Consider the following 26,418-nt stretch of genomic DNA (forward strand, 5'->3'; position numbering starts at 1 on the left):
GGTATTTGTCGTGTAGGGAATTATCACTGCAGGATTTCTTATGCAAGCTATTCTCATGTGAGCTTTCGCCGCGACTTTTGTCATCATAAAGAAATATCTCCAAACTCTAAAAAATAAGCAAGGAAATTGAGGCTTAAGTTCTAAATAGACTTCGTATTAATTATATTCATTCCTTGACCTCCCTTTCCCGTGTCTCATGGAGTTTTAAACGATAAGTCCTGATTTAATAACAATGCTTCATTGTTTATGTAGCATATTCTTAAGGAAATAAAATAAAAAACAAAACAGCATAAAAATTTCGTAGAAAAAGCAATTTCCTACTTATTTTGTTCTAATTTATCGCATTTTCTACAAATTACTGTACGACTGGCAGCTGTTATTTATTATAAAAACATTCAAAATAAAAAATGGTAGCACCAGGCACTTTGAAAAATGTGATTCATCACAATTTAAATTTTCTTTAGACTATCTTTTTTTCTTTAATTTCAAGGCAGAGGTGTGTTTCCAGTAACCTTCATAGAAATCTGTTCCATATATCTTCCTCGGCTTTAAATAGACCAGTATTTTGCTCTGATATACTTTTATATTTCGCGAATACATATCATGAATAAAATTTAAATTGTGATAAACCGTCACTAGTTCAATGCACCCGATGCCAGTACAGTAGATTTGCTTCTTACTTTTCGTTTGTATTACCTTGTATTTCCTTGTGATACCAGTCAGATTATTAGCGTTCGCTAGCAAGGCAGCAAGTAAAATAATATAACTACTGTTTATCTATATTTTATATATGTGCGCCCTTTCTTCACTCATATATTTGCTTTAAGAATTAGGCAAATTCTGGATGACATAGGTGAGACTAAGGTCGTGTGTTTCCTGTACAAGCTCAAAATCTGATGTTTTCAGTGCTGTTTCTTAGTTTCTTTATAAAATCACGCAAAAATCGCATGTTTTGGAATCTATTTATTTCCGGAAAATTTCTTTTACGAGATTTTATATAGCTTTGCATTAAAACTATACTGCTTAAAAATTCCATAAATATTAATTTAGAATCTTAGTGTCAGTGGGAGAAAGATTAGAATCATAATGTCTTTAATAGACGATATTTTAAGTTACTGCAATTTTGTACCGTAGCATTTCATTCAAGAGAGCGAGAAATGCGCCAAAGCAGACAATCAGCAAGAGGCGCACATCATGTGCATGTTTTTACGTCACAATCTTCTTTCTCCCTTAAGAGTTTCTTCTGGCGGGTTCGGTGGCGGGAGGGAAAGTTGCTACACAGATCCCGGCACAAATTACTTTTCACTGTGTGGAATTAATCATATATTTATTCTTAATACTGCTCCATGATGCTTCGTTATAGTACGGGAGTTAGATCAACTAACCTAACGCTTCAATGGTGACCTAGCTTACGCCCTTTCGAACTTGAACTGTTTTACAGTAACGGACACTTTCTGTTTTGATTCTTTCCGCTGGCGCGTGTTCCACCTGGATAATGGCTGATTCCAAAACTTCCACTGTGGTGATTCCACCTTTTATTCAAGTTGATCCATCTCTTTTGTTTCACATGTTGGAAGCGACGTTCGAATTAGCAAATTTAAACCGATATCAGAACAAAAGACCAAATTCAAATATGTAGTGGCTCACTTGCCGCCTAATATCGCCACTGCTGTTCGTGATGTCCTCATTCAGCCAGATCAAGTCAACCCATGTCAGGATCTGAAATCAAAAATTATGGAAAGATGTTCTGATGCAAAGACTTAAGAAATACACCGGCTGCTAACAGGTGAAAGCCTCGGTGATAAGATGCCTAGCGTATTTCTCCGTATTATGAAGCGTCGAGCACAGAACTGTAATATCGACGACTCTTTCTTATTTGAACTATGTAATCAAGTGACGTCTGTTCCTGTCCAAACTATATTAGCATCCCCCTTTCATATTACTCAGGACAAAGAGGCGGAAGTAGCTGATCGAATTTTTCTATAAACAATACGAACATTTCTGCTATCGTCCCTAACAATGACCCTTCTCCAGAAAATGCCAACTCTTTCTCTCAGGCTATAAGCTGTAAGGAAATAAAAGCTCTTTGGAAAGGAGTTTCCGAACTTCATCGTTACAAGAATTAATCTCGTATCAGTTTTTCAGATCATAAACATTTCACGTCACGTGACAAAACGTTTTACGGGTATCATGGAAAATTCACGGATAACGTAAAAAAAGTGTCTCGCCGTGTTCAAGGAAGATTTGACAAAGGGAGAGTAAAGGAGACCAACTCTTCCCATCCTCGCATATTGCACTGCTTTTTCATTATCACTGTAAAATCAACTGTAAAATCAACCTATGTAAACAATTTATTTGGCAAATTATTATTACAATATCGTGATATTACTAAATTATTCGATCTCGACTGAGCACATATAAATACTAAAGATGCTCAAGTTGCTGATAAACCTAGACGGTTGGCTCCTGACCGTCTGAAAATTGTTACTCAATCATATGAGACATTCAAAAAGCACCTATTCTTCGCCTCTGCACATGGTGCCCAAGTTCAGAGTTGAAACTGAACTTTATTTTTAATAGTTTTTAAATAATAGTAATAGTTCTTTTGAGTTTTACAGAAATTATTGTAAATTTCTAAAGCTTATGTTCAGAAAATAAACTTGTCGGTCAATTACAAAACTAACATAGTCAACAACAATGTGAAACTATTAAATATTTAATGCATGAATACTTTTGAGTCTGAAAGAAAGAAAAGTGAAACTGGAATTTCCCTTTACTTTATTAGACATGTAATTAAGAAATTTGTAAAGAAATTTGTAAGAAATTTGTAAGTACCTAAGTAAGCTTTGAAACGGACTGCAATCTTTATCATTTTCGTGGTGAATAGAATTGCTAAGGCTTCGTTTTATAGAGAAAGGTTGCGTATTTTTTCAATGGGCCAGAAAATCTCCTTTGACTTACCGCAAAGTGACGTCATGCTATGTTGATAAAGTGACACACTACTTCCACTTTCACTCACGAACGAGATCCAATCTTGTTTTAAAGGACGTTCGGAAAGGTTTGATAGTTCCTTTAGGTTCGTGGACGTTTGTCTTTCAAGTACGTTTATTCTAAATACTCGTACCAATACTTGTATCTCATACTCTCTGCAAAAATGACTGAAAATCGTAGAAAGGTGAGTGAAGCATTATTGGCCATACATATTTATTTCGATATATGGCGGTCTTTCATATGAAATATATATTTGTTTTAATACTTAAACTGTCATGATGAAATACTGAGTAGTGGTTGCATAAACGTTTCAGAATATTTTGCTAAAAAAGAAAGCTTACTATAAAAATTTTAAACTTTTTTAAAAATTGTAGAGCGATAGTATATAATCACACAAATAATTTCTTAAACCATTATGCGTAAATTTCTGTTTATCAAATTTACAAATCAGTAAATTTTTCTCTCTTTGCTTTAGTTTGTTTCTTAATCACAGCCTTCTCATCAGTTGTTTAACTCTTTGAAATTTACATTTCTGTCTCTTGTCACAATTCCATAATTTGGTTGTTAATTTATTAATTGTTTATTGAATTTTTTAACAGTTCATATATTTTTTTCGCTGTACCTCTGTGTGAGCCGCTTTTCTTTTGGTTATTAGTTTTACTCTTCTTGTGTGATCTTGAAGTTGTAAAGCATTTTATGTATTTACTAATATTTATTAAAAATTTGTTTTCGTAATAGTTTTCATCAAAGTTGTCATCCTTTGAATATTAAACCCCAAGTAATCCTTTATCTCAAATATAAATGTATAGTGTTGATAGAAAATTAACTATGCAATAAATTTGTTGATTATTTAACAGAAATCATATGTTATCAACGTAGTAGTTTCTCATTAAAGATTAATTTAACCCAGTTATTTTCCATGTTTTTTTTTTTTTTTTTTTTGGTATAGTCATTTTGTGTTTAACATAACTGAAGCGTGGTGCTTTAAATTTTAAAGAGAATTTTTTTTATTCAAAAACTGAATACTCTATATATTTATCTCTCTTTATGTGTGTATGTGTTTAGATGGAGAGAGCTCTCTGAATTTCTTTGAAAGGAATTATTATTTATATTTGTAAGAATTTTAAATTTGAAATATAACAAAACAGTCTTGCTAAAAAAAAAGTATATTTAAATCCCAAGATCTGTAAAATATGTATGTATTATAAATTTTGGTGTAATAATGATTTCATGCTATAATTATAAGCTTTTAAGCAATCATTTAATGGAAGTTTTACAAAACGTATCTTTTCACATTTCTCATTCTAAGGCAACATAAAAATTTTCTCTATTTCTTTACAGTTTTTCTGACCTTTTATTAAAACTATAAAAATTTATTCAAAATACAGGTATATTTATCAAAAATATTAGGTATTCTGTGTAATACAAATCAGATATATATATATATATATTTAAAAAGTTATTGCACTTTAGCTTAATTATTTCCTTCCTTACTTTTATAAAATTGCATATCCTGTGTTGGTTTTAAATTTAATTTTTATTAATAAAATCTCTGATTCAGTTTTTTAAATATTCTGTGCTAGATCTGTATTCCTAGGGCATTTACAGTATACCTTTTCGGTTTGTGGTATGCTGTAAATTCATAAAGTTGAAGAAGTCATGATATTTCTGTTAAAGTAAAAAGTGTTTTACGTTTTGCAAGAAAAATGAATTTTCATTTCTTATAGTTCTTGATCAGAGCAGATTATTTTCTGTAATAATAAATGCATGTACAGTCAAAAGTCGTTAATTCGGACCTCAAAGCTACAAACTTTCTATGCATGCGCGTAAGACCTTTACGGCTGCGAATATGCGTGTGCGCATGCTCAAAATACTTTCACGCATGCGCGTTTAATGTATAACGGGTGCTATAAGCTAAGCTAAAATTATCTAATTCAGTTAATGTTGCAAATTGCCTTGTTCCTTAATCTTTGAATTGGATCCGGGTTATTATTTTTTGCAGACTGGTTAGAGCAATTTTATGTAAGCTTGAACTTTCGATTATGTCAAATAGAATTTCCGATACATATTTACTAATATGTAAAGGATCTACAAAGCGAAAGTATGTTTCGAAGTCCATTAAACAAAAAGTGGAATTGCTGCAAAAAATGGATAAAGGCATATCCTTGTTTATCTAACCATTCCGAAATCTGTTTATCAATTTCACGCTGCTCTGTGGTGGGGTGGAACGCCGGGGCACGCAATGAATTGGAAGTTGATCTGTCAGCACTATCCTTATCTTCAGGGCAGATGTTTTTATCTTATTTGTCTTATAATTCCTTACTAAATGTAGTATTTCATCTCGATGTACTCCGTCTTTGATATGATTTAAATCAAATTCCTCGTCATTATAATTCGCTTCCGATAGCGAAGAAAGTGACACAGAGGTTATTGAAAATGAAAAAATTTCGATTGACAAATTAGTCGGTATTCTCGACACAGCAATTATAGGACTTGAACAGTGGAACTTTGTAACTGAACAAGAAATTATGTCTGTTTATAGAATTAAAGAGAAAGTATTATCACATAAAAAAACGAAGCAACTTAAACAACTTACATTGAAAGAAATGTTTAATAAAGTAAACAAATAAATATTAAGCTTTTTTTTGTAAATTTTGATACCCTTTAGGTCATAATTGTTCTTTATTTCATAAATTAAGGTTTCATTTTTTAAATTTTATAATTTCTGCATGCCATCTTACCAGATTTAAACTGATGATCTATAATCCGGAAAAATCGATAATCCGGAATCGCCGAAGCCCCGACGAGTCCGGATTAACGACTTTTGACTGTATATAGTTTTCAGCTATTTGAGATTTGATTTTTCAGCTTCGTAATGACAAGAAGTTTCTGCATATTTGATAATAATCATATTTCAAAATCTAAATTTTGGTGCTAGCAATATGCACAAAATATGATAAGGATAGCGCATATAAACAAAGAAGCTATAAGGCAAGTACAGAATACTCCTATTCACGTAGGAAAAGACAATGAAAAGCAGATATGGATTATGCATTTAAAAGTGGAATTTTTTTTCTTGCACATTTCTTTGCTTTCTAAATTATGAGCAAATGTCAATGTCCTAGTAATTTTATCTACAATCTCAAGTTTTGTCAACTTATTTACTATAGCATCCAGACCATAACAGATTTTGGCTATTTAATTTTGCTGTAACTAAAATAATCTTATCTTTCCTCAACTCAAGATTTCAAGTTCGTTAATATTTCCCCCCTCCCATTTAATTGTGTTTACTTTTATCACTTCAGAAAAGTTACTCTACTATGTTCATTAGATAAAGTTATTTAGATTATGGCAAAACACTCGAGAGCTATATGTCTAAGATGTTTTCGTAGAAGACTCTTTAAGGAAAACCTCACATATTTACATTAGGCATGAGAAAAACGACAAAAATGTGGACACAATTTGCGTATTTGCCAAGGTTTGAACATAGATTAAATTACCATTGTTAAAGATTTCATTGCTTGGCTGCTAGTGGGCTCAGTTTCTGTTTATGAAAAAAGGCCAAATGTATATTTTTTAGGAGAGAATGCTGTGATGCAATATTTCAAAAATAAAAATTTCTTTTCCTTCATTTTTTTTTATTTTGTTGCTACAGTAAGTAGTAGAGTCGTGCTTTATAGGAGAGTTTTGTTACAAATTAAGGTCAGTACATTGGAAGAATGTATGTTGTAATGGCATAGCGGCCGACATTTCTTTATGACAAAGCATTAATGGATCGAGTCGGAATAGGGAGTGAGTGATATTTGTTAGAGAGAATTTTCAAACAAGGCTTGAATTAAAACTTTCCAAAAATATGTACAGCATATACTTTATTATGATAATAGTTTTTACCCATTGATGTAATAGAATCTTTCTGAGCTATACCATGTAATTAGATGTTCCTATTAGCTTTCAATACAAATGTTTTATTTTTTATGATTATTGTTGTATTATTTAAAAAGGAAACTGTGTTAAATAAACATTGGTGATGTTAATTTTTTAGCATTTTCTAACCTCATTTGCGTTGTCTTTATCAACTAGGATGTTGTTGTTTGTTGTCTTGTCCATATTACATGGAACTATAGTTGCCAGAGCCTACTCCAAAAAGAGGTTGAACTTCTATTTGCCACCTCCAATTTTGAGAAAGAGCCCCCTGGGGGCCTCCCATCCCTCTTCCTTTCCACCAATCCACACAAGAGGACTTTCGGCTCACCACATATTTAGAGTGTCCCATGCCGCACTGACACTATACATTTACAAACATCCATGTCTTCTCCGGGGTTTGGTCCCAGGCTTTTCTGTACTGTAGTTGGCTCTCCTAATTACTTTACCATGCGGGCGACACTCATTGGGATATACAGTCAAAAGTCATTAATTCGGACACCCATAATGCGGAATGATCTATAATCCGGACCTTAAAGCTACAAACTTTCTGCGCATGCGTCGCATTGGTGCATGCGCGTAAGACCTTTACGGCTGCGAATATGCTTGTGCGCGTGCACAAAATACGTTTACGAGTGCGCGTTTAATGTATAACGGATGGTATAAGCTAAGCTAAAATTATCTAATTATCTATTTCAGTTAATGTTGCAGATTGCGTTGTTCCTTAATCTTCGAATTGGATCCGGCTTATTATTTTTTGCAGACTGTTAGAGCAATTTTATAAAAGTAAGCTTGAACTTTCGATTATGTCAAATAGAATTTCTGATATATATTTATTAATATGTAAAGGATCTACAAAGCAAAAATATATTTCGAAGTTCATTAAAAAAAAAGTGGAATTGCTTCAAAAAATACATAAAGGCATATCTTTTGTTTATCTAAACTTTGTTTATCTTTAACGCCGCGGGCGGCGGGCAATGAATTGGAAGTTGATCTGTCAGCACTATCCTTATCTTCAGGGCAGATGTTTTTACTTTATTTGGCTTATAATTCCTTACTAAATGTAGTATTTCATCTCGATGTACTCCATCTTTGATATGATTTAAATCAAATTCCTCGTCATTATAATTTGCTTCCGATAGCGAAGAAAGTGACAGTGGTTATTGAAAACGAAAAAATTTCAATTAACAAATTAATCGGTAGACACAGCAATTATAGGACTTGAACAGCAGAACTTTGTAACTGAACAAGAAATTATGTCTGTTTATAGAATTAAAGAGAATGTATTATCACATAAAAAACGAAGCAACTTAAACAACTTACATTGAAAGAAATGTTTAGTAAAGTAAACAAATAAATATTAAGCTTTTTTTTTTTTTTTTTTTTTTTTTTAAAATTTTGATGCACTTTAGATCCTAATTGTTCTTTATTTCATAAATTACGGTTTCATATTTTTAATTTTATAATTTCTGCATGCCATCTTACCAGATTTAAACTGATGATCCGGAATCACCGAAGTCCCGACGAGTCCGGATTAACGACTTTTGACTGTATTTCTTAATTGATAATATAATAATGTCTTCTGCAGTTTTCAAATGCTTGACTGAAGAATGGATTTTGCTGCTTTCCTTAGGGCCGGGACAAGTACGTTCCACACATTCACTACATTAAGTGGCTCAAAGAAATTTAGTTTACCATGGAGATTTAAAATTTGCTACTTACTGGAGAGTTAGAAATGGCAGATTCTGTTGATTTGTTTTTTAATTCCTTGTTGATTGACTAGTTGACTTAAATGGCTTCAACACACTAAAAATTAGCCTATAGCCAACATGAAAAAGTTAAGTACATAATCGTTATTAGAAATTAATTTTAATTATTTTATTTTCTTAAAGGATATTTTACATTTTCTAAAAATAATCTGCTTCCAGAGTTACATAGTATTTTCTGAGCATAGCTGGTGTCCTGTTTCTGTTGTTGCTATATTTTAGAGAATTCTAACAGAAAGGATTGCATCTTTCTGCAGTTCCTTTTAGATGAATTTGTTTCGATCTTTGTCTCCTGTTTTCCATTGTACTTTTCCTAATTTAATAATAGATCCCTAGTTACTGCTAAAAAATTTCGTAGAGTTCATTGATAGTATTACATCTTGGATATATCTGTTAACTTATTTGGTTTGAGTGTACGACTTTGAGAAGTTGTTGATAACTTCATCTTAACTAGTGTATCAGTTTTATGATGTAAAGATCGCTAAGATGCTTAGTACTGTTATATAAACAATTAATTATTGATCCTGTGATTTATCTTGAGCTACACTTTGTGAAATTTTCATTAATTGATCTTTGGATTATGGTAACTTGGCGATTTTTTGGCGAAAATTTGGCGACCAACTCTGCTACAGCAACCCTCTATATTTTTTTCCGCCGCCATTTTGTCTTCACGAAGTAAAGACATGTTTCTTTTCTTTTTATTTACTCAACACTTTTTCCAACAATCTGCTAGCCGAATTACACTTATGCTAGAAATTTTATCTAACAAAACTGCTTAATCATGACGAATATTCACTGAAAAATTGGGAAAAAGTGCACAATAGCAAACTCCTTGCGCGTTTTTCAGAATAACACATACACATAAACCATGTACACGTCGACTTATTTTTACTTAAAAAAAATCCCAGAATTGCACAAAAATGGCATTGCGCACACTCTTCACTATATCCATGTACACTGCTTTTTTCTCATAAATTAGAAAAATTTCACGAAAATACATGACAATTTTCTGAATCTTTAAACCCGGTAAAAAGAACATATATGAAATTACCTGATCGCGAAAAAGTATATACCCTTTCCAAATATGAACATTTCCACGTATAAAATAAATAAAATATCCAAAAACTTTTACCTCTAAATTATCTATTATATTATAAACGTAACCAACGAATTCATACCGCAAACATTACAAATACTTAGTGTCAAATATTTAAATTATTTCCATGCACGTTTACTTCAACTTAAACGTATACCAAATTCCTAAAAACATAAAATTCACAAAATAACTATCATTTAATTAAAATATCACTAAACCATGTACACGTCGACTTATTTTTACTTAAAAAAAATCCCAGAATTGCACAAAAATGGCATTGCGCACACTCTTCACTGTATCCATGTACACTGCTTTTTTCTCATAAATTAGAAAAATTTCACGAAAATGCATAACAATTTTCTGAATCTTTAAACCCGGTAAAAAGAACATACATGAAATTACCTGATCGCGAAAAAGTATATACCCTTTCCAAATATGAACATTTCCACGTATAAAATAAATAAAATATCCAAAAACTTTTACCTCTACATTATCTATTATATTACAAACGTCACCAACTAGTTCATACTGCAAACGTTACAAATGGTTACGAATACTTAGTGTCAAATATTTAAATTATTTCCATGCACGTTTACTTCCACTCTAACGTATACCAAATTCTACAAACATATAATTCACAAAATAACTATCATTTAATTAAAATATAATTAAATTCAAAAACACTACTTAAAATATAAATAAGCACATATATTAAATTAATAAAAATTAGCTTACAATCCTAATTACTTTAAACTAAATCATTGCTAATAACAATTTTCCAATAATACCATATTACTTTACTTCCACCTTACATTTAGAACAAGGCATAAAAATAATATCCTCAAATAATTAAAAATACTAACTTACCTAATCTTCTTGAGAATCTTGCTTACATGGTGGATACACTTTTATTATTGATTCAATAGAATTATTGAACGATTTTTTCCGCGAATTTTTCCTCCACACTTCCTCTGCTAAATAAAAAGCAAAATTCTCTTTATCACAATGCCTCGGAATGGCGCTTTTTATAGCACTCCATGTGCCCTCTATTGTATTGGTATGTGCACCTGTTTCCGGATCTTTAAAATAATATTAGACAGCGCCATACAATCCGAAAATTATTCAACACTACTTCACACAACACCCAATGAAGCTTAATACAAAATAATATACTGCCACAAATATTTTTCCAAATTCCCCCTCTTTTCTGATTAAAGAACTCTAATTTGTCCATTAATATCACATGACATATCTCATGATCTCTCATTTCCCTCACACAAAATAATGCGTAATCGGAACTGAGTACTGCTCACATTATTACCAAAGTCCTAGGTAGTAACCTTTATCGCCTCCAAAATGTCGCCAAACTACCAGTTACCATATTCCAAAGATCAGCCATTCTGGGATTTGCAGAATTGATAAATGCAATAATGGCTGGGTAATGTGCAAACTACGTAGAGCAGTCAGTTTTGAGATTCAATTTTCCGGTTAGAGTAGACTGAAGGGTATCCCTTGTATTATCGCGAAGTTGTTGTTTTATTTATCGCCAAGTCAAGGGAGTGCACAATGGCAAGTTTATGCAATTCTCCAATTTTTTTAAGTGAAAATAGGTCGATGTATATATGGGTGAATAAAGGGAGTTTGTAGTGAATTTCCTTTTAAGTGAAAATAGGTCAAAGTATTGCATAAACTCAGTATTCATGTACTGGCAAAAATCGTCAATTTTCGCCAAGCGGTACCCATAAATATACTTTTACTAATTTTTCTTGCTGCCATGGTTAGCAAAAACTGATTAATAACCTCAAACTAAGGATGCAGAAGATTGAATTTCATGGATTATACCTATGTATCTTCTCACTTTCTCATAGGCATAATATCAATGCATCCTTATGGAATACGTTTGGTTAATTAGACAGCTAAATGACTTAAAGCTCAACTATTCCCAATGAATACCGTAAAGCAGTGGTCACCAAACTTTATAAAGCTTCTGAGACATTTTATACTGATACCGTTTTAAAATTTTACTCTGAGGTACCAACGAAAGGAACTACCAACGTTTTTAAAAATTCTTACATTTGTTTATTGTCTATAAACTTGCATTTCTAGTAATTATGAAATCAATTTTAATTAAACTGTATATAACTAAAAGAAATTGAATTGTATATAAGTAAGAAACTGAATTGTAGTTAGCAATAAATGACAAATGTAATAACATAATTTTTATCAGACTTATTAACTTTAATGAGAAGGGTGGAACTTTTGCCATCAACAATTTTTTTATTTAGGGGGAGTAGGTAATGGTTGCCATTCCAATACATCAGCGAGTGGTTGCCATTCCAATACATCCAAGTGTTCATCAGCGAGTCTGTTCCTGTACTATTTTTTAATAAATTTCATTCTGGAGAAAGAAATCTCGCGCAGATATGTAGTGTTGAACATTGCCTTCTCTTTGAGACAAATCTGGACTAAAATTGAGTATTTCTCTTTACGAACAAGAGGCCAAATATTTTCAGAGTTTGAAAGCTATTTTACAGATAACTCTTGCATGTGCTCTTTGTTCACTATTTTTATGATTGTTTTCATTACATTGTTCATACTTAAAATCCTTCCACACAGTGACTTCTGGTGTATTACACAATGGCAAGATGGAACTTTTTGGAAAGCTATTCTGTTTACAACACAAGGTTATGAATCCCTTTTCTCTGCCTAGCATCGCAGGAGCTCCATCAGTTGCTAAGCCCACGAACTTATTTATAGGAATATTTTCATAGTTCATACAATCTTTAACTGCTAAAATTATGTCCTGTCCTGTTAACGGTATAATCTTTATCAGCTCCTCTCACATTTAGAAATTATCAAAAACAGCCAACTTAGCTGTATGAACTATATCAGTCGATTTCTTAAGTTGCAGGAAGAAATAGCTGCATCGATCAATGTCGGTTTTAAGTTGTGAGGCAATGCCGGAACTCCTAACCTTAACCTTTCTCATTCCTGTATATGCAGAAACCTGTACAGATTTAACAGCAGACATTACCTCAGTTTTATTTTTGAAACTATCAAGTAATGCATCTACAGCTTCTGAAAATGCACTTTTATTATTTCGCCGTCCTCACGTGGTGTCTTATTCTGTGCAATAATATTTGAAACTCGAAATGACACCTCATTTGCTGCTTTATTTTTATTTAATGGTTTTTAAAAAAAGTTGATTCTTGAGCATTAAGTTTAGATTTTAGCTACCTTACCCTTCCTTTCCATAGAGCAAAATTCAGTAGGAAATCCTTTTTAATCCCTGCATGAACAATTTTGAAGGGACATTTGGTGTTTCCTTTCTTCCCAACTGATACACTTGCACAGTGCAGTAAACATACACATTTGCCCTTTACCTGCGTAAAGAAGTAATTAGTTTCCCATTTTGAACAAAAGGGTAGGTTTTTTGCTTTTTCCTTTAACGTACCATCATTAGAACAGACCTAGCTTAGTGCTAATGTGTAAATCGAACTACCCAAGTTGGCAAATGTCCAATATACATATGAAAAACACAACGTATACAACCTCATATACATATAATCAACTGTCAGATGAGGCTGACAATACCAGTTGCATGGGAGAAACAAGCAGTTATTGTCCTGAGAGCCCGCTGTCATCAGCATCAGTTCAGCAGAGGAATCAAGGATAGCCAACCAGAGGGTTAATGCGAGCTTCCAAAAATGTTCCCAAGAGCTACTAGTAGCTCACAATCAACAGTTTGGTGATCACTCCCTTAAGGAAGTGTCCAGCCAATGAAGAGAAATGTATCACATGTTCATTTCTATTTGTACTTAAAATATATCATATAAAATATTTGCTGGCCTGCAAAATACTCTTCACAAGATTGGTAGATTATATATACATCAATGGTAATGATGTATAGATAATCTTTCAGGTAATTGAGATATAGTGTGAATGTCCAAACTTAAAAGATCTTCTGTTAACATGATATTACTTAGCACCAAGCATAAACATTGAGCAAAATCTAAATAGATGGTAGCAGCCCTAATGATACGTAAAGCTTAAAACAGCTTTAACCTGCAATAATAATGTGTCATGAAATATAATGTGGGCAGTGCTGAATATGTTTGCAATGCCAAGTTTGTGCAATTCCGATGTTTTCTAAGTGAAAGCAGATCACTGTGTATACGCCGAGAACAAAACTGGGTACTTGCATATTATTTACCGCGACCCCCCCCCCCCGTATTCCAAATTATAGACATTTTATGAATAAATTGTGATTTTCCCCCTTAAACTCGGTTTTATAATAAGTGTTTGTAAGATTTTCTTATGGTAGAAGAAATTGCAGGAGTGCAGTATTTTATGGCAAGATTCCTAACGGAGCAATGCTTCAAATTCTTTCTCGAAGTGAATGCTGTGAAATTTCCACCACAACAAAAACAAAAAAAAACCATTTGTAACTATGTTTTTCTGTTTTTTTGAATAAATATATAGCTGAAATGTAAAATATTTATGTTGTGTATAATTTTTTGCAATAAAAAGTAATTTTAGTGCTTCTTTGTAATAGCAGCCCCCAAGAATGAATCGCCAATCAACCGAGATATCTTGTCAAAATTTGGTTTTGCAGTCCGATACCATGCCACGTGATCGTACATTAGCATTGGCCGCATGTTCTTATGCCTCGTCATGAAATCATATATTAGGACTGTGTAACATTTTTGCTCTCGCCGCGTATTCTTATGTAATTCATTTTTGATGAGTTTTTCAAATTCACGTCCTTTGTTTTAACCCTTTGCGGTCGTATGTCCACTCTCAGCCACCAAAGCCTTTTTACCGTTCCAGTTGTATGTCTGCTCTCAGCCACCAAAGCCTTTTTACCGTTCCGGCCGTATGTCTGCTCTCAGCCACCACAGCAAGGAACTATATGAATCATATACTGTATGCATTCATGTGTCAGTTTACACTTTTCCTATACGAACCTCAATGCCTAAAGAACCTATTCATGAAGCAATACGGTGCTCCATCGATTGGAGATAGCGTAATCTAATCTAAACAAAAGTTGTGAGCCAATGCTCGCCATGCAAGACGCAGTGGCGAGTCAGTCGTCTTTTGAACGTAATGAAATCAACAACGTTCGACGATACCTTGTAGAATTCCAAAGAATATTTTAGAAATTGTATTTAACAGTAATTAGACATTCTCTCTTCTTAAAATATTCCAAAATAATTCCCCAAAATTCAGCTAGAAGAGAGAACAATATGCCTATGCCACATTTTATGTTCGTCCGAAAATTGGTGGCACAAATGGTAGTTGATTTTCGTGACGGAGCAGATTCAAAACCAGGAAGACCATTGACCTCCGATAAGGGAGGAAGACTTAATGTAAAACTGCATATATTGCGGCATTGTGAAAATGTAAAAAGTAAAGACTGTAGTGTATGTTCAAACAGAAAGATTAAGGGTAGAAGGCACCAAACCAATTATTTTTGCGATACATACACTCGAAAACCTGGCCTGCATGTTGGAGAGTGTTTTGAAAAATATCACACGAAGGAGAATTATAAAACATAATTTTTATACAAAAACATATCACTAGATAAGTGTATTGAATAAAGATATATCTTAAGTTCACAAAAGAATTACTAAATCTTGTTTATCCATCGTAAACTTGCGTGTTGTGTATCCTTGCTCTATCGATGGAAATTAATTCCGACCAGTACGATACCCATCTCCAAATTTAATCGGACCGCAAAGGATTAAAATGTATTCCTTGATTTTTGTTGGTGAATATGACATTAACAAACTTCAATTTACCAAGTAATGAGGTGGATGCCATATCGTTTTTCAAGAAAGACATCTTTTAACTGACAAACGAGTATGCGAAAATGGCCACAACATGAAATATGTTAAAGGCAAAAAGACTTCCATTTGGAGGTGCAATGTTAAAAATTGTGAAAAGAAGAGCTTCCATGTTGGAAATTGGTTTAGTGGTTCCAGAATATTGTTTGTCACTGCTATATGTGTCCTTGGGCAGAGGAGTCGACATCCATAAAATAGTGTAATTAGCAGCCTAATATATGTGAAAGTGCTACAGTTTACTGGAACAATTACATGTGGTAAAATAATTATGGGAAGAATTCTTAAAAATATTCTTGCCAAACAACACGCGAGTATTAGTGTTATTATATATTGTGTTGTTTATTTTTGTAGTTATGCATCAGGAGCTTAATGAAAGTATAGCAGAGTTCTTGGCTCAGATGTAAAATTCCAAATATTGTTGGCAGCCCCTATAACAAAGAAACACCATAATTTTCATAAAATTCTCGAAACTGCTGCAAGGTGTTGTGATTATACATAAGTACCCAAATCTATTATGGATACATGCACATTGTGATCGGTTTTCACTTCAAAAAATCTGATAATTTTGCAAATTTGGCAGTATGCACAGCCTTGCCTATATTTTTTACATTAAACACTGCACAGCTGTCCGTGACACTGTGTAAAAAGCCTAAACATTTGGCATTTCAATGCACATTTTGATGACTATCACCATTAACAAAAAATTGCTAGATGAAATTATAATAAAGATTTTTAGTATTCAGTGTTTCTTCTTATCAACTATTAGGCTTAGTTGCCATAGAGGTAACATGTGGCCCCCTGCTAGGTTAGCAAAATTTGTTATTGACAAAATTTCTGAAATGATGTATATTTTCATACTGTTAATTATTTGACAGCTATCTTCATACAGAGATTGTTTGAAATTAATATTATAAAAATCTTGAATAACTAATATTTATTATTATAGGTTGTATTCATAAATATTTGTTAAAATATAACATATGACGCAGCTTGCATCCGCAGACTGACCTGCAAGGATATAAAATTTTGATGCCACTGATGTAAAATAATAATTTTTGAACTTTTAAATATATTTATCTGATGTTTGCTGTATTTTTCTTGACAGGTTGATGCTATGCTCAAAGATTTTATTCTTACAAATGATGCACTTCTTAAAGTTTCTGCCCTTTTATTGCAAGAATTCAATAAAGGTCTGAGTTCTGCATATCATAATGAAGCAACTGTTAAAATGTTTCCTACATTTGTAAGAGATGTTCCAGATGGCTCAGGTAAATATATAATCTAATTTTATGTGACTGTAAAATATGTGTTGTAACACAGTTCAATGATATGTCACGGATCTAATATGAAAACTTAAAATATTAAACACTAAAATCCTTTTTTAGATCATTATCAAATTAAACACTTTTGTCTGCCTGTTTTTATGTATCAAAAATTAACATTGTGAACAAATATCTGATTACTGCTTAAGTTGTTCAGATTCTGATGTTTGTTAATTTGAGAATAAATACTGTTATCATATTACTCTCATAGCTGTGTGAATTCCTTAATATCCCATTTCAAAGTATTTAAAACTCCTTTACTTGAAACAGCAATAAGTTCTTTTAGTTAGCTATGTTGTGTATGAAAAATTAGTTTTCAGTTTGACAATGAGTAAAAATTAAAAGCTTTGCTGTGTTTGTAAGAAATTGTTTAAACTTCTGTGTATTGCGAAACTTTAGGGAACATATGGCTATTAAAGATGTTAAAACAATTCCAATATATGTTTTCATCCTTTCAAGTATTTTATTACAGTTTTGTAAAATATTTTTTTATTTTGATTTATTTAAAACCAGTTTATAATTGTTATTTTTTTATATGCATATGTTCTACTATATTTTCTGTGGAATTTTAGCATGTGAAAGATGATAGAAAATGGAAATATTAGTAACATGCAGTACTATAGAGTGATCATTTCTTATGCTGTTTTAAAAATTTATAGTATTATAACTGTAATTAAATAAGGCAGAGGCATATCAGTATATGAAATCCTCAGTTTTATATATACCATACAAGTACTCAGTATTTAAACAGATATTGGTTTTAGATAAATGGTCCAGTGAGATGGCAGACTGCTTGAATTTTTTGTGTCACTTGTCTCCAGGTGCTTTTATTTGATATTTCATGAAATATCATCGACAACAAAAACAGACTCATATTTAGCAAAGTTGCAGAGAGCTTTGCATTCACCAGTGAATACCATGCTTGTGTTATATTCCCACATAGTTTTATAATTGCAGTGTAGTGGCTAATTCAACAATTATGGTTGGTCCATTATGAAAGCAAAGTCAGATTTTTTATGTACTGCTGTACACATTTTTGCTGTATTTATAATAGTTATTAACCTAAACTTTTGACAGCCCAAAGAATTATGAGTCGCCCTGTATAATTTTGGAGATCAAATAGAATCAAGTACAGTCAAAAGTCTTTAATCCGGATGTCCATAATCTGGAATGATCTATAATACGAACCTCAAAGCTACAAACTTTCTGTGCGTAATACCTTTATGCATGCACATATGCGTTTACTGTATAACGGATGGTATAAGCTAAGCTAAAATTATCTAATTATCTATTTCAGTTAATGTTGCAGATTGCGTTGTTCCTTAATCTTCGAATTGGATCTGGCTTATTATTTTTTGCAGACTGTTAGAGCAATTTTATAAAAGTAAGCTTGAACTTTCTATTATGTCGAATAGAATTTCTGATTCTGGAGCTGCCAAAGGATCTACAAAGCGAAAGCATGTTTCGATGTCCATCAAATAAAGAGTGGAATTGCTGCAGAAAATGGATAAAGGCATGAAGAAATAACAGAGAGGTTAGTGAAAACGAAAAAATTTCGATTGACAAGTTAGTCGGTATTCTCGGCACAGCAATTACAGGACTTGAACAGTGGAACTTTGTAACTGAACAAGAAATTATCTCTGTTTATAGAATTAAAGAGAAAGTATTAGCACATAAAACGAAGCAACTTGAACAACTTGCATTGAAAGAAATGTTTAATAAAGTAAACAAATAAATATTAAGCTTTTTTTGTAAATTTTGATACCCTTTAGATCATAATTGCTCTTTATTTCATAAATTACAGTTTTATATTTTTAATTTTATAATTTCTGCATGCCATCTTACCAGATTTAAATTGATGATCTATAATTCCGAAAAACCAATAATCCGGAATTGCCGAAGTTCCGATGAATCTGGATTAAAGACTTTTGACTATACAAATAATCTTTGATTTGCACCCTTCTTTTGAAAAGTCCCCAATTTTGTGCCAATCTAAGACATGAAAGATAATAGCCTTTTTTAAAAATAGTGACACACTAAGAATAACATAAAAAGGCAACCAATTAACAAAATTAAGATTTTAAGAAACATCTCTAATAAAGCACTTAACTTTTTGTCACTCTTCTGTTTGCATTCGGTTTTAGATTCAAATAACATCACAGAATTGTACAAAGTTGGCAATCTGCATGTTATTGTTTTCCCATGTACACAATTGATCTGGTTTCATTTTTAAAAAAAATCGGAGATTATACAAATTGAGCATCAACAAATAAAATTGAATCCATAAGAATCGATCATTTACAAAGTTCATCTTCACACAATACAATAAATAAACAAATGAATTTTTTCATTTTGTACTTTTGGGGAAAATGCCTGTTTCTGAAGAAATTCTACACTTTTTTTTCATAAGCCACAAACTCCACAGTCCTATTATGATTCCTTACAAGGAAAAAAAGTATGAATTTGATGGGGGGGGACTAATGACTATCAAATTTAAAGTTGGAAATCAACACTGTCTTCTGTGTGCACAAGCATACCTGGGCTGCCACATAAAATACATTTTGGTGACATTGTGCTTTGCCTCATGAATACTTTTCAGGAGGTGCAGATAATCAGAAAGTACCGAGACTTCTTCCATTGCAAATGTTAAAATGTCAGCACATTTATTTACAGTACAGCAAATGTTGTTATTAACTTTTGTTTTGTAGCATGTTAGTTCATTTGGCATATTTTTGGTAGCACATAAAATATGTTTAATATATATTGGGAAACTAAATTCCAATAGAATGAATGATAGCTAATATGTTACAGAACATGATGTAAAAGTTTTAGTAATTTTTTCCCTTTAAAAAAAAAATTGGGGGGGGAGGGGGAGTATGTTTCTTGCTTTTTTAAGATACTTTAGTGAAGCCCTAATGTATCATATTAGAGAAAGCAGAAAATTTTATTAATCTGAATCAAATTAATATTGAAATTAAGATAGCGACTATAGAAACTAGGAGTAGTGTCAAATTTTTTGAGGAGTCTGAAAATATTCAGGTCAGTGTTAGTTTTGTGAAAGGAATGCATTTGTGCATCGAGAAATTATATATATTAATAAATTATGTAGTATTAGTCATATGAATTTCTTTAGGTAATTTATTTTGATAAGCTATAAATTTATCTTGTATGTTATTTTTGATGCAAAAGACATAAATTCTTAAATTTTGTTTCTTTAGAGCTAATATCTTTCTAATAAAATTCATTTAATGCCTCTGCTCTGTGCAGTTGATAGTGACATCTTATTTTGTTTAGTATTTATAATTTTATCAGCAGGGGGAAAAAAATTGTGCTAGATGATTGAAATGAAAAACTGATATTTTGCAAAAATTCTACAGGGTGATTAAAAATTTATCATCAATATTTGGTGGAGAGGTAGGGAATAGGAAAAGGAGATTTCACATAGGAAAGTATGGGTGCAGACGAACTCATGGTGGTGTAGAGGGCACTGTGTGTTCACAACTTCCATACATAAGCACAGCTGTTTGGCGTGTGCAGCCAGTCATCATTCGACCAGGTGACTTTGCAGAAGTAATATGAACTGGTATATGTGGAATGAATTTGCAGAATATGCATGTAAATGCCAGGCATATTTCATAAGGTCTGGTTGTCCATGCAATGCTGTTGTGAGGCATGCATTCTAGCACATGGTCAGTTCGAGCACCTGTTGTAAGTCTATAAAACTGACGCAAAGAAATGGTACGTGCAAGATAATAAATGATTTTTCCCTTACTACTTCCTTCTTATGTGTTCTTTCCATCATTGAACTGGGGTCATTTTGCCCTACTACATGTCATATGCACCCATGCATTCCTATGTGAAATCTTCTTTTCCTAAACCCTACCTCCCCACCAAATATTGATGAGGAATTCTGAATCACCTTGTATATTATGTGTTAAATAGTCATGTTTAACATCTCATTATTGATTTTAAATACTGAAAATGGGTAAGTTAAGTAATAAAAGGCTTTAACTATATATATTAATCTAAGCATCATTTTGTAAATATAAGTGACCATATCTGTAACATGCATTATTTGAATTTTTAAAGCTTGTTGACTGTAGTAATCATTTTGTAAATATATCTTTAAACTCCACACATAACCTCATTGCAGATGTACTTGAAGTTATACATGAAAAACCAAAGCATTATCAGATATCCTTCTTCCGTGTTCCACATTCTTTTATTTGTCTCCATTATTTTTACTTTAAAACCTCTTGAATTTTATAATAGTAATAATATGTGCATTTCTTGAATATGTGTAAGTTTCATAATGTTATAAATGCTTTTCTAGCATCATGTGTATACCATTTGTATACATGAAATTTTATATGAAGTATATTACAATGTTTTTAGAACCTTATTTCTCGTTATTCATGTTTGAAGGTTTTAATATTAAGGGCTGCCACTTCGTTTATCCATTCTGGAATATTTTTTAATCTGACAAATACCAGTACTGTTCTTAACAAAATAATGACATCTCTTGAGCTGTGTCTTTTGAAAATATAATACTGTGTAAAATTAGGCCAAAAAAAGGGGGGGTTGTGAAGATTAGGCCTACATTGGTGAAGATTTTGATTAACACTGTTGATTTCAAGGGTGATCATTGTTCTGTGTTATTGAGGAGCAGTAGAAGGATCTATGTGGGATTGCCCATAAAATAGTTTTATTCAATATCTATACCAGTCTAGAGACTTTTACACAGTTTTAAATTTTACTTTGGCATTTCTTCCAATTTCATAGTACTGTTTATCAGTTTCTATTCATAAAATACATCGAAAAGAACCTTTGAAATAAGTAGTAGGTTTGTCAATGACCGAATTCTTATTCAAGTGACTGTTATTTATAGTGAAGCATAACATCCTGAAAGTTATATTAGAAACCATATTAAAGGAAGGGGGAAATGCTGTCAAATTAGTAATTCTCAATATAAACATGCTTTTTTTTCTGTTTAAAAATTAGCTTGTGCATGCTACTTTTTATCAGAGGTAATAAAAAATGACGACAGAAAGCAGTGGATTACTGAGAAAATTCCGTATTTTGTTATTTTTTCTGTGTACTTGCATGAATTTTAAATAAAGCATCTTTTAAGTATTAAAATAATTGAACTTTTTTAATATTTTGAAAGAAACCTGTGAGTATTTATTGAATTATTGCACTTTAAAGCATTTTAAATGTAATGGTTTGAATACCTTATACACTGGTAAGAAATATTAAAGGAACAATTATAAAAAAGTACTTTGTGTTAATTCTCTTAAGTCCAGTGAAAGTTTGCTATTTCAATGTCTGAGTTACCATGTAGTCCAGTGGGATTCACCTTCACCACACAGAAATGTGAAGATTTTTATGCCCATTGTTTTGGCACATATGGAAAGGAGTGCAAGGTGTGTTCAAATTCTAGTTCCGAGGATTGTATTAGTAATTTGATTGAATTTTCATGTATGAATAGTGAAACATGTTGAGAAGGCATTTGACATATTGTGAGAAACAGCATGCATTTGGGAGAATGAAAGCAGGAAAGATACTGATGCGGATATATGAAAACGTAAAAGTAGCCAAGAGCTTTATATAAAAAATATGGAAATGGTTTAAAGATGCTGTTAGATGTGTGCAGATGACCAGGTCAGGTCAAAACCTTGCCACAGCAGACTCTTAGGACTGTTTGCCAGCAATTTCTAAAAGGAGTAGGCAACTGACATAGCTCATATTGCAAGGGAGTTTCCTGCAGCTATAGTACAGTATCCAGGTGTATCATGATCACAGGCTGGATGAAAAAGGGCAGTATGTAAGGATACGAAAACCACCCAGTTGAATTGGCTTAGAAATCAGTTGGATTGGAGCATTATTCATCATGAATACCCTTTGTTATTTACTGCTGGCTATCCTGAACAATCTAATGTACAGCATGGGAAATTGCTGCAAAGCTTGCATTTTAGTCAAGCTACCAAACTCTTTATTAATTTTTTTTGCGTAGTTCTAAAAAGTTGATAGCTCTAACTTTTCGCTAGTATTCTTTGTATCACAATTCATATGTTCTTATTTATTTTTTGCAGAAATGGAAAGTTCTGCAATTAGAAGGTATGTCGGACATGTTCTTGGGCTACTACCCATGTTTTTAGTTGCAAAATCATTCAAGTTACATGAGTTTTTATAAGCTGTTCCTTTAACTTTTCCTGCCAGGATATTTTTGATAATATAAAATTTTGTAAGAGTTTTATGTTATGTTAATTCACATATGACGTTTATACTTGTATAAAGTAAACTTTTCTTGCGAAATATATATTTTCTTATACATGTATATAAAATAACACTTTTACAGTAAAAATTTGACTATCCAGAAAGCTCAAGAAATGAATTTTCACTTATCTTTCACTTATCTGAATTCCAGATAAGTGAAAATTCTGGGTAATTGAACATACAAGAAATGCAATTCATGGTAGAAAAGTCGAATGGAAGAAAAAAATTTGGTCTAAAATTATAAAAAGTTATTTAATTTTAAAATGAATATGAAACATCTACACTCATATGTTTGAATTTTATTTGCGTATACCTTATACTAAATTTTGAAACACTCCAAATTTTTCTTACTTTCTTTTTTAAGCTGTATTTATTTGAAAATAAGAGTTATCAAAATATTTCTCATTATAAAATAAATTTATTTAAAAGTGTTAATCAGTAACTTGTATAATAATTCAGACATTCGAAAGTTTTGTTGAAAAGTTTAGTGTGTGTTTTTCTCAGGCAGTGTTTCTTGTCATAATTTTTTTTTTTGTTTTAAATGAAATTATATGACAAAAATTAACATAAATCTTACTACTGTAAAAAGCAGGCAAAATTAGTTAAAGCAAGTATGAGATTCATTCAGTATCCTTCTTCATGATAGCAGAATTCCCTTCACATTTTTATTTCTTCAGTCACCATGGATGAACTCTCTGTAGCATTAAGCCATTTAAAATCTAATAAATCTCCATATGAAGATAAAATTCTTTAAGATTTTTGGCAACATCTTTTTATACCTTTAAAATAAGTGAAAATTGCAATTCATGCTGAATTTCTTATGGATTTAGGCACAGAAGCAACCCATACTATTCTGATATTTTTCCAGCATTGTGTGGGATACTGCCTGCATCCCCCCAGTGTGGTGTAAATAAATAATCTTAAAAAAAGGAAAAGACCATAGTGATGTAAAGGGATACATACTGATTTTACATAAAACTATGGAGAGAATAATTAAAAAAATGCTAAGTTAGAATGTTGAGAATTTTCAGTTTATAATCAACTAAACAGGCTGGTTTCTGACAATACAGGTCAACTGGCCAACATGTTATATTACCTAGCTAAACAGTAAAGGATGTACTAGATAAAAAAAGCATGTCCTTTCTGCAGTTTTTGTTGACCTAAGATCTGCCTGTGGCTTAGTTTGCAAGGATGCTTTTCTCTTTAAACTTTTCAATACTGGAGTTCACTCAAACATGTTTCATTGGTTCAAGACTTTCTTCGCCCGCAAACATGTACAGTTGGTTATTAAGATGGTTTTTTCAAGATATAAAGTTCTTAGGACTGGTCTCCCACTAGAAATTGCTACCACTTGTCTTCTGTTTAACATATACGTAAATAGTCTCATGGCCGACATTGAAAAAACCAGTCTTAAATGTTTTCTGTGCACTGAAAATGTGGTCTTCTGGTCTGAGACTCCCAAATGTCATGCAGGGGAACATTCAGAGCTAATTCTAAATCAGGCCCTAAATATTTTAAAAGATTGGTGCTATACTCATAATATGGAAGTTAATCTAGAGAAGACAGTGTGTCAAACATTTTCAATTACTCATCAGCCTTTGCAATTAGACCTTTTATAGCATGGTTCACTGCTAACCATGATATAGCTGACAAAACCAACAGTATTCAATATTTGGGTGCCATTTTCGACGGTAAATTGACTTGAAAAGAGCCTGTTGAAATCGTTTTAGAACGCGCTATTAAGTGGCTAACCTTAAATAAAGAGAATCACTGGATCAAAATGGGTTGTTCTAGAACCACTCTGGATTTAACATACAGCTCATATATTCTACTTACTACTGCTAGCCACTCATGGCTTTCACTCGATAGATTTCAAAACCAAACTCCCCGATTTATCATTGGTAATCCATTGTTGAAGAGACGACAGAATCCTATGGGGAAAAATTGTTAGGGAACCAGACAGCTTTTTCATGTGGATTTTATGCCTTTTATCAATGGAGAGAAAACCTTAAAATTCAGAATGGTTTTATTCAGGCAGTCTTTTCCATCAGAGATCAGTTATGCCTCAAATAGAAAGCAGAGGATTTTGGGAAAACACAATGTTCAATAGATGAAATAGAATGTATACTCACAATTAATGTTACACAAAATCCTCAAAAAAAAATCAAATTTTAAATATGTGTCTTTGGAAGTCGTTAATGCTTTATATCCTGAGAGGGAATTGCTGCGTGTATTTATGGATGGCTGTATGTTGGCTGAACATATTAATGCAGATGCTAGTCTCTTTTGCAAGCTTCCCCCTCCCATTTTACAGTTTTCTTATTGTAAGAAATAGGACTGCTTTTGGTGCTAAATTATGGCCATAGGCATAGCATTGTCTCAAGTCCAATGTCACCTTGAACATTTTTCAAAGGTTGTCATTCTCTCTGATTCTAAAGCTGCTCTTCAAGACATTTCTCCTTTTGAATCTTTAATGTCTGTTGGTGTTTCAAAATGTCAGCAGTTACTAAACAACATAGCTGGCATAGCAAAGAAATTGTCATGCAATGGATACTATCACACTGTGGCCTTCATGGAAAAGAGAGGTGCCAATAATCTCCAGATAACTGATAACCACATCCCTTTTTATACTGCCAAAAGAGTAATTAAAAGTTACCAAAGAGAAGCTTTTTGGAACGACGCTACTGAAAGGAACAGTCATAAAGTATGGATTAACAGAATTTTCGATATTCCTGTATGGCCTAGTTAGAAATCTGTTGCCATCTTTCGTCATGTTACTGGCTATAATTGTATTTTAAAACATATGCATCAAATGAACATTATCCCAAGCCCAGGTTATAAATTGCACAACTTTCATAAGGAAATGGAACCTTGCATCTGAGTTGTTGCCCTGTACTTAATGCTGGATCACTCTGGGATAGATGTTGGGAGGCGAGACACAAGATAGATTTATAGATTTTACTGTGGACTCTTTTTAGTTTGATTGTTCTCTCTATCATATGCTTCTTCTGCCTGCAGTTATCTTTGTAATCTACCATTATAAATTTTAAAAAATAGCAAGAAATATCATCTACATTTGGAAATTATTTCTTGTTCAGCAAAATATATTAAGTTCCATATTTAAACATAGCAAGATGCTAAAAACTGACAAAAAGTTTAGTTACAGATTTAACTATTCTTCATTTTAAAGACAGTCAGAG

The 26,418-nt window shown here is 32.2% G+C and overlaps 1 protein-coding gene across 1 annotated transcript in view; it reads left to right on the top strand.

Annotated features, from left to right (window-relative positions):
• The first annotated feature begins 3,018 nt into the window (after window positions 1-3,018).
• The window catches only part of LOC118192230 (hexokinase-2-like), a 57,662-nt gene continuing 34,262 nt past the window's right edge, over window positions 3,019-26,418 (top strand). Inside the window, exons 1-2 of the mRNA XM_035363142.2 lie at window positions 3,019-3,175; window positions 16,726-16,888. Of these exons, the coding sequence (XP_035219033.1) occupies window positions 3,155-3,175; window positions 16,726-16,888 (184 nt within the window). The 5' untranslated portion in view covers window positions 3,019-3,154. The remainder of the gene's footprint in view (window positions 3,176-16,725; window positions 16,889-26,418) is intronic.

The sequence above is a fragment of the Stegodyphus dumicola genome, chromosome X2 (genome assembly GCF_044657685.1).
Source record: "Stegodyphus dumicola isolate Sdum_Otavi_A_Nest chromosome X2, ASM4465768v1".
Lineage (NCBI taxonomy): Eukaryota > Metazoa > Arthropoda > Arachnida > Araneae > Eresidae > Stegodyphus > Stegodyphus dumicola.